The sequence below is a fragment of the Marmota flaviventris genome, chromosome 2 (genome assembly GCF_047511675.1).
Source record: "Marmota flaviventris isolate mMarFla1 chromosome 2, mMarFla1.hap1, whole genome shotgun sequence".
In the NCBI taxonomy this organism is placed as follows: domain Eukaryota; kingdom Metazoa; phylum Chordata; class Mammalia; order Rodentia; family Sciuridae; genus Marmota; species Marmota flaviventris.
Window position 1 is genome coordinate 82,131,970 of NC_092499.1, and position 9,736 is coordinate 82,141,705.

The window sequence follows — 9,736 nt, forward strand, 5'->3', positions numbered from 1 at the left end:
ATTAAGCAACTCTTTAAGTACTCATCCCTCTCCAGACTGGGGAAATCATTCAGTAATTCTTTTAGCTTTGTTATGATGCTGTATATTGAACTAGATTAGATCCCTCACTTAATCTGCAGCACGGATAATGATTTTGTTCTGAAGACAGCCCTAATCACCCTGATTCATGGATGTCTTTTCTGTTTCAAAAATCATATGATCATATTATATATTCGACATTTTCTTTGTACTGAGGATTTAACCCAGCAGTGCTAAACCACTGAGCTACACCCCCACACATTTTTATTTTTTATTTTGACACAGGGTCTCTATAGTTGCTCAGGATCTTGCTAAATTGCTGAACTCTGAACTTGTGATCCTCCTGCTTCAACCTCCCAAATGCTGGGACTATAGGTGTGCACCACCAAGCCTGGCCTTATTTGACATTTTAAAATAGTTTACTTTTTACTGATTTTTATATTTCGTATGGGTGCGCTAAAGTGCAAAAGCCTTAAATATACTTCAGGAAGTTCAGAGTGTCCACTGGGGATGATGGGCATCTAATAGATGTTTGTTGATTATTTGTTGATGATTGTGATAAGTAACAAAATAAATGATACAGCAGATTTGCAATACTGTTAATCAAATCACAGAATGAATTAGAAAACAGGGAGATTAGTTTGAAGAGAGGGCTTTCTATGGAATATGAGATACACCTGACTGCAAAGAAAGAAAAAGATACAAATATACTAGCAATTCAATGAAGGGAATATCAACATTGTGGTGAGCTTCATTACAGTGAAGACCAGCACTGAATAATAAAATAATAGAAACATTACACTTGAAAGATTCCTTAATGTCACCTGCCTCAACCCCTTTATTTTACAGATGATGAAACTGGGTTCAGGAAGTAAGTTGAGTTTGGAGAGATGGGAGAAAGGACTGAGTACTCAAGTTGCCTCAGAGCAGGGATAAGACTTGTTCACATCCTTCTGATTTGAAGCATGATGTTCTTTCTATTCCAGGAAGCAGGGAAAGTTAATATGGCATGGATGGTGATCTGAAAGTATCATTCTTGTGTAATTCTTGTTTATTACCCTGTTTTTACACCATCCATCTTTAGATTCTGCATCATGAATCTCTTTTCTGTCCTTGTAGTTTACCAAAATGCTGTCACAGCCCAAGCTTTGTAATCCCTCTGCACCCTGGACTGAGCTATCAAATTGGGAATTTTAGGGTTTCAACATTATCTCCTCTCTTCATGAGGAAAAAGTGAACATGATGTGATAAAACAGGAATAGCATGAAGCTAAACATGAGGGAGTATTAATGAGAATGATAGTATTGCATTCAGGAGTAAAGACATAAGGAAAACAAAGGTCATGAGAAATTGCTTGAAGTTTGGGGAATTTCATGAGCAGGAGTAATAAACTGTGAGGGAGAAATCAGAGTTCATTTCCATGCCCTTTTCCCACTCATCATATTATTCCAGAGAATTCCTAGTTCTCCAGTGATCTTCTGATTCCTAAATTTTTTTTGCCTAATCTCTTTTTTAAATATGGAAAATTTTAGGTTGTCTGGGAGTTCGAAGCAGTGGCTTGTTTTTGCAGCTATAGTTGAATGGCAGAAGGGTTTTGGCATTGCTCAGGCAGTGTTTTTTCCTTACAAATTGAATCTCATGTAGTCGGTGAGTCCCTAAAAAGCTTGACTTTTGTTGTTGTTGTGTTACTTTCCTTTATCAGGTAATGCTTGAGACAGGTCTGCTTTTTGAGACAATGGATGGAGCCAACCACTCTGTGGTGTCTGAGTTTGTGTTCCTGGGACTTTCCAACTCGTGGGAGATCCAGCTTCTACTTTTCCTCTTTTCTTCTGCGTTCTACTTGGCAAGTCTTACAGGAAACCTCCTCATTTTGTTCTCTGTGACTTCTGACCCTAACCTACACTCCCCCATGTACTTTCTGCTGGCCAATCTCTCATTTCTTGACCTGGGATTTTGTTCCATTACAGCCCCCAAAATGATTTATGACCTTTTTAGAAAACACAAAGCAATCTCTTTTGGGGGTTGCATAGCTCAGATCTTCTTTATTCATGTCATTGGGGGCACAGAAATGGTGCTGCTCATAGCCATGGCCTTTGACAGATATGTGGCCATATGTAAGCCTCTGCACTACCTGACCATCATGAGCCCACGGATGTGCATTTTCATTTTGGTTGTTGCCTGGATCCTTGGCCTCATCCACTCAGTGGCCCAGTTGGCTTTTGTTGTAGACCTGCCCTTCTGTGGCCCGAATGTACTGGACAGCTTCTACTGTGATCTCCCTCAGCTCATTAGACTTGCTTGCACAAATACTGATAGACTGGAGTTCATGGTCACTGCCAACAGTGGACTCATCTCGGTGGGGTCCTTCTTCATACTGATCATTTCTTACATCTTCATTCTAGTTACTGTTCGAAAACACTCCTCAGGTGGTTTATCCAAGGCCCTCTCCACTTTATCAGCTCATGTCACTGTGGTAGTTTTATTCTTTGGGCCATTGATCTTCTTCTACACCTGGCCTTTCCCATCATCACATGTGGACAAATTTCTTGCTATCTTTGATGGAGTTCTCACTCCTTTTCTGAATCCAGTGATCTATACATTTAGGAACAAGGAGATGAAGGCAGCAATGAGGAAACTTTTCTATCAGCTTGTGGGTTACAGGAAGATGTCCTAAACACTATAAACCAAAATGCAACTCTACACTCAACAAAGATGGGAAAAATGAAGTCATTGAAATTTTTGATCTAGTGCATTAGCTTACATTTAGGAATGTTACCATGCTCTTGTATATCTCCAGTACCCTCACCAAGTAAGGAGACAGGGATCTAGTAGTGGAGCTTCTTATGCTTCAGATCCTGCATTGGATAATTAATATAAATCATTTAATATTCATGATAACTACACTGTGAGTATTTTTACTTTGATAATTTTTAAACACAACTAAGAGATGCTTTCAGCTTCATTCTCTTTGTAACTACAATGTAAAATGTTTCAAACGAAAGCCGATTTTCACCTTTAATCCACTGCTTCCAATATTCTTAAACCTCAAAAGATGAAAAGCAGTGCATTTAATTATTTAGAGCTGGAAATTAGTCTATTACTCCTTTTCCCATTTTGAATTTTTTTATTTTCTTTATTCAAACTACTAGCAAATTGCCATAATAACTAAGTATTTGGTTTTCCTTTTTTTCTTCCCTCCCTTCTTTAGTATCTGCCTTCCTACCTCATCCTTTGGACACTTAGAAGAAAACTCTTTGTTATAAAATAGAGTTGTGGAATTTTAGAACTATAATTTGAGAGATCATTTTTTTCAACCTATTCACATTTTATAGATGATCATAGTCAGGAATAGAGGTGTTACATAATAAATTTAAGATGAAAATCAGGTTTCCTTACTTTTAGATTTAAAAAATTAAAAATATATCTAAGCCCACTTTTTGATTTGAATTCCTGAGCTTTCTGCTAACAGACTGCACCTCTGGCTTCCATTGACTTTCTGTTTCTCACTCCAATGAGAAGTTACACAAATGAGGCCATTGCTCTTTTCATTGTCATTGGTTTCATTGGAATACTGTTTAATTGTAGAGGTTTTTTGTAAGTGACATTAAAAAGCCATTGATAAAGTATAATCATGTGGTTATGAAATAACCAGAAATTAGTCTCAGATATTTATTGTTGAACTGCAAATAAAGAAGAAACTGGAAATTATATATGATCACATGAAACCAATTAGAAGTAATTTATATAATAAAATAATTTTATAGGTTTCTCTTATCCAAACGTCATTTTGCATCATTATGGAGGTAGTGCATTGTCTACTCCTTGGAGACACTTAGTCCATGATAGAATCATACCATTTGAAAAAAAGGTTGAAGCCTAAGTGGACACTTCATGGGATTCCTTCATTCTCATAGAATCAGAATTTATATTAGTCCATTCATCAGTGGCAGAAAATGAACCAATTTTCATGAGTGTTTGGTTTATAGCTGGAATTGACTGCCAGAGGGTAGCCTAGATGGAGCCTCTGGTTAGCCCATTCTCTCTCTCAAGGGACAGTGGATGCAGAAGGTTGGATTGTAATCAAAACATGAGGATTAGTCCAATAATCAATGTCTATAGGAATTAAGTAGGCTTCAGAGTAACTTGTTGTGTGCCAGTTAGGGATCGAAATAAGAAGATGAAAAATACACAATTACACATTCCAGGGATATCACTGCCTAGTGAAGGAGAAGGGTAGGAAACAAATTGCTACAATACAACATATAAGTGCCATATGCAATGCATATTCCTGCATCTCTGTATCTATCTATGCATCCATAAATGTGTAAATCTATAATGAGGTGTAAGCATAAAGGAGCAGATGAACAATTCTGCTTAGAAGTCTCAGAGGAGAAAGCTGAGCTTGGTATTGAAAATTGAGGAGGAAGACGAATATGTCCTGGCTCCCAAACACTCAGAATGGTGACTATGGTTAATAGTGATGTACTGTATCCTTGAAAAATTTTTAAGTGGGTAGATCTCATTTATTCCAACCAACGATAAAGGTAACTATGTGAGGTGATGGATATGGTAACTAGCTTGACTATGGTAATAATCTCATTATGTAAATACTTTTATCAAAACATCCTATTGTACACCTTGAATACATACAATATTTCTTTCTTCATTATACTTTAGTAAAGCTGGTGAAAGTAGGAAATTTGCATAGGAGGTTGCCATCTAAATGTGAGAAGGCATTTCATGCCATGTGAACACAATTTAAGGTGTGAAATACTGTACAAGGGCAGGCCTAATCAATGAACTCTGAAGGTGTTCTTTTGATGCATCACAGCAATAGAGATAGGGTTGAATGGGTATGAAGAGGCATAATTTATATATTTGGTACCTAGGACTAAGAGTAGTAATAGGTAATAAGAGATATATGAACATGAGGGTAACATGAAAAGATTTTTTTCTAACATCACTTTTGTAACAGTGTAGGGGGTGAATTTGAGGGGTCCAAAGGTAGAATGACTTCTGAAGCACAGGTAAAACTACCTGTAGTAGTGGCAAGTTTAAAGTGAGGATGAATTGAAGATAATTTTTTGACTCATTGATTATTTCCATCAATAGTAAAGGAGTGGTGATGAAGGTAAGTTCAAGATCGTTGAGTTGTATAACTTAAGCTTATATTAAATAAATCATCAAACTGAATTTCTGTCCACCTGTTAATTGATTTAAAATTAGATATATATTAACATTCTCTTATAAATTATGGCAACTCTGGCAACTTGTGTTTTGCAATTCATAGTTTCAGAGACTTTATTTTGGCCAGAAAGCTTTGAATTTATTCTAAAACCATTTGGAGATATTTTGGAATGACCAGGATAATTAAAAATATCTCTTAGAACTCCCCAACAAAATCAACATGTCAATTGTCAGAGTTATTTTGATGAGAATTCTTAGGAATGAAGGCTGAGTGGTTTATGGAATGCTCCCTCTCATCTTCATTACCATTGGTAGTACACTTAACGAATATTTTATATATACAACCTTATTTATTCCTTATAACAATTCTATGGATCAAGAATTATCATTTTCTTTCTTTTTTGAGGAGGTGTGGAGGGGCTCTGGGGGGTCGGGGGGTAAGGTATAGGGGTGAGGGGATGGGGAGTAGGGGGGTTACTAGGAATTGAACCCTAGGGGTGCATAACCACCAAGCCACATACCCAGCCTCCTTTTTTATTTGAAACAGGTCTTGCTAAATTGTTTAGGGCCTCACTAAGTTGCTCAGATGGGAATTTGCAATCCTCCTGCCTCAGCCTCCCCAGTTACTGGGATTACAGGTATGAACCACCATGCCTAGCTTAGTTTATTTCATTTTTGAGACAGGGTCTTGCTATGTTGCCCAGGCTGGGCTTATACTTGATACCCCCAGCCTCAGCCTCCCATGTAGCTGGGATTACTAGCATATGTCACCACATCCACATTAGAAGTAAAAAATACATAAATAATTAAAATTTTAAAAAGGGAAAACTTGGAGAGGAAAATGACTTTATCATTTTAACAGCTTCCTGGTTATAGGAACTGCATCCTTTTAGATGCTGTGAAGAGCAAGATATGAGTCACAGCCATCCTTGTGCTCAGCCAGCCTGTGCATCCTGATAGAGCATGGAAGCTCACCCAGGGAAGCAGTAACCCATGGATCTGAGATGATGTCACCTGCCTGGGATCAAAGACTGTTTGTTTTGTTTTTTTAAAATATTTGGACATTGTGTAATTGATACATAAAAGCATGATAATGAGATATCATGTAGTGTTTTGATGCAAATACATCATTTAATGTTTAAATTAGTTTTAATATATCTATCTCTTCACTTATCATTTTTATGGTTAAAAATGTTCAAAATTCTTTCTTCTAGCTTTTTGAAATATATGATACATAACTGTGATCTACAGCCCACTACTGTACAACAGCACACCAGAACTTCACAAGGCGAAGCTGGCTACTCACGAGCTTTGTGTGCAAGTCATTAACGTTTTGCCTCTGGATGGGAAGCTTTTTGCTCTTAGCTGTGAACTTTTTTAAAAAAAATTTTTGACTCTTTTTTATTTGCTCTTTTTAGTTATACATGACATTGTATAACTAAATGGTGATATAATTATACAAGTTTAGTTATATCTTATTGTAGTTAGAGTTCCATTCTTATGCATATAAGAATGGAACTCTTATAAGATCCACTGTGTTTTACACACACACACACACACACACACACACACACCAGGAAAATTATGTCAGATTCATTCCACTGTCTTTCCTTTGCTTATCACCTTATCCTTTCCTTCCATATCCCATTGTCTAATCTACTGCACTTCTATTCTTTGCCTTCCTTGCCACATACAAACCTTATGGTGGTAGCTTCCACCTATCAGAGAAAATATTTGACAATTGATGTTTTGGACTGACTGACTTTACTTAGCAAGATAATCTCCAAATCCATCCATTTGCTGGCAAATGTCATAAATCCATTTTTCTTTATGGCTAATATTCCATTGTGAATATATACCACGTTTTCTGTATCCATTCATCTATTTAAGGGCACCTAGGTTGGTTCCATAGCTTGGTTATTGTGAGTTGTGCTGTTATAAATTTTGATGTGGATTTATCCCTATAGTATTCAAATTCAAATAATCAAACTAAACTCCTGGGAAAGAGAGTGGTTTCATAATAATTTTCATATAGTCTTCTTCTTGGTATTATTGGAGTGGAGTTTAAAGAAAGTTTTTAAAATTATAAAAATTGTACAGTTATTTTTTTCAGTCATTTGGAACTAAAATTCTGATAGTTTTATAGTGTATTTGCTGAAACATAATTTTTAAGATCCTTAGTTGTCTTAAGATTTTGTTTTGTGTTATATTCAGCACTCAGAGAACATTCATTGAGTAACTTATAAATTAGGTTGCATAGAGAATATTAAAAGGATGGGTAAGTCACACTGTGTGTGTGTGTGAGAGAGAGAGAGAGAGAGAGAGAGAGAGAGAGATCCATCACTTTCGTTACTTATATGGAGTCTCTATGTCTTCAGATTCTGTTCATAAAACTTATTCACTTTTCTACTTTACGAATATCATTTCTTCCCTTAATACGTGGATAGGACAATTGAGGCAGTAAGGGATTATATTTTGAGTGGTCAGGAGCTTCACTGGACTACTACTATAATCGTATATGGCTGATAATTCTCAATTTTCCAACCTCAAGGGAACAAAGACTCTCCTTGACGAAAATTCAGTCAGTCTGGTCCCTCTTAGCACTCTTCTCGACTAGGACTTCACTTTGGTCCCCTTCCCTATTAGGTGTGCATAGCCCAGTTTTAGCAAGGATACTGCTAAGTTAGAGAATCCCCAAAACTTGATATCTAATTATAATGATTTTTTGGTCCACTGACACCACAACCTTCTCCTTAGCCATACAAATCCCCACTTGTTTTTATGATTTTGGGAATTTCTCCCAATGCTGTGCTGAACTCTCTTTTCTCCAGTTACAACAGTTCCTGTGTTCACTCTATGAAATAAGAGCTAGTTATTACTTTAGTGAAATTTTGTAATTAAAAGCCTACAAAATGGAAGAAGAACTTTGCCAACAGCTCCTCACATAAGGGATTAATCTCCAGAATATATAAAGAACTCAAAAAAACTTAACACCAAAAAGAAAATAATAACCCAATAAATAAATGAGAAAAACAAACACATCTCAAAAGAAATACAAATAGCTAACAACCATATTGAAAACTGTTGAACATCTCTAGCAATCCAGAAAATGCAAATCAAACAACATCGAAAAAAAACTGCATTGATTTTTCATCTCACTCCAATCAGAATGGCAATTTTTAAGAATAAAAATAATTATAAATGCTGGCAAAGACAGAGAGAAGTACACTCATACATTGTTGGTGTGACTGCAAATTAGTATAACCACTCTGCAAAGCAGTATGGAGTTTCCTCAAAAAAATGGGAATGGAACCACCATATGACCCAGATATCCCTCTCCTTCATATTTATCCAAAAGAACAAAAATCAGCACACTACAATAATATAGCCATATTAATGTTTGTAGCAGCACAATTCACAATAGCCACACTATGGAATCAGCCCAGATGCCTGGCGATACATGAATGGATTTTTTTAAATGTGGTATCTATACACAATGGAGTTTTACTCAAAGTAGAATGAAATCATAACCTTTGATGGTAAATGGATGGAACTGGGGAACATCATACTAAGTGAAATATGTCAAACTCAGAAAGCCAAGGGCCAAATGTTTTCTTTCATATGAAACAACTAGACTAAAATAAGAAGATGGGTAGAGTGGGGGTGAGGAATGCCTTGAAAATAATAGAGAGATCATGGGATGGAGGGGAAGGAAAAGGGCAGGAAAAAAGAATGGTGAAATGAAATTGACCAAACTTTCCTACATACGTATATAAATATAGCACAGTGAATTTCACTTTTGTGTTTATCTATACAGCACTAATTCTAAAAAATATAAATAAATAGAAAGAAGACCAGCAAGTAGGGGAAAGAAAAGAAGGGAGGGAGGAGGAAGGGAAAGTGGACATACTGGTGAATGAATTGGAGTAAATTATATTTCTATAATGCATGATTATTTCATATTAAATCCCAATATCATGTATAATAACTATAATGGACTAATAAAACAAAAGAAAAGTTGTGATTAAAATGGATGACTGAAGTGGTGTGAAACCAAGAAAGCAGGCAGTTTCTCTGTAGGGTGAGTGAACAAAAAAAAAAAATGGGGGGGTCTTTACTGGAATTTAAAACTGGACATTCAAAGTAGATGGGGACTCAGGAGGTTGGATATAATAAGAAAGAAATCCCCAGCAGTACAGCCATTGCCACAGCCTAGCTGGAAGCACCAGCCAGAGTGGTCCCTCTGTGAGCAAAGTGGAGAGTTAAGGGAATTAAAGGAACCCACATTTTTAAGAGGCCTGAGGTATCTAGGTATGCAGCACTTAGAGATCAAGGACATTGCCCAACAAACCTGAAAGGTGCACTGCGCAATATCTGTGTTCAGGGAAAGAAGCCGCCATCTCTCTAGGCAGCATGCAGAAGACAAAGGAAGGAATCATTTTGTAGTTGTGTGGGGGCTGGCAACTGAGGAAGCTGATTCCTGGCAAACCCAAGTTTGGCCGGAAATACAGGCCCCATAAGCATACACTAC

General features: G+C 36.7%; 1 protein-coding gene across 1 annotated transcript; it reads left to right on the forward strand.

Annotated features, from left to right (window-relative positions):
• Nucleotides 1-1,753: 1,753 nt before the first annotated feature.
• LOC114105340 (olfactory receptor 4F3/4F16/4F29-like) lies at nucleotides 1,754-2,692 on the forward strand. Its single transcript, XM_071607308.1, has one exon. The coding sequence runs from the start codon at nucleotides 1,754-1,756 to the stop codon at nucleotides 2,690-2,692; it is 939 nt and encodes a 312-aa protein (XP_071463409.1).
• The last annotated feature ends 7,044 nt before the right edge of the window (nucleotides 2,693-9,736 follow it).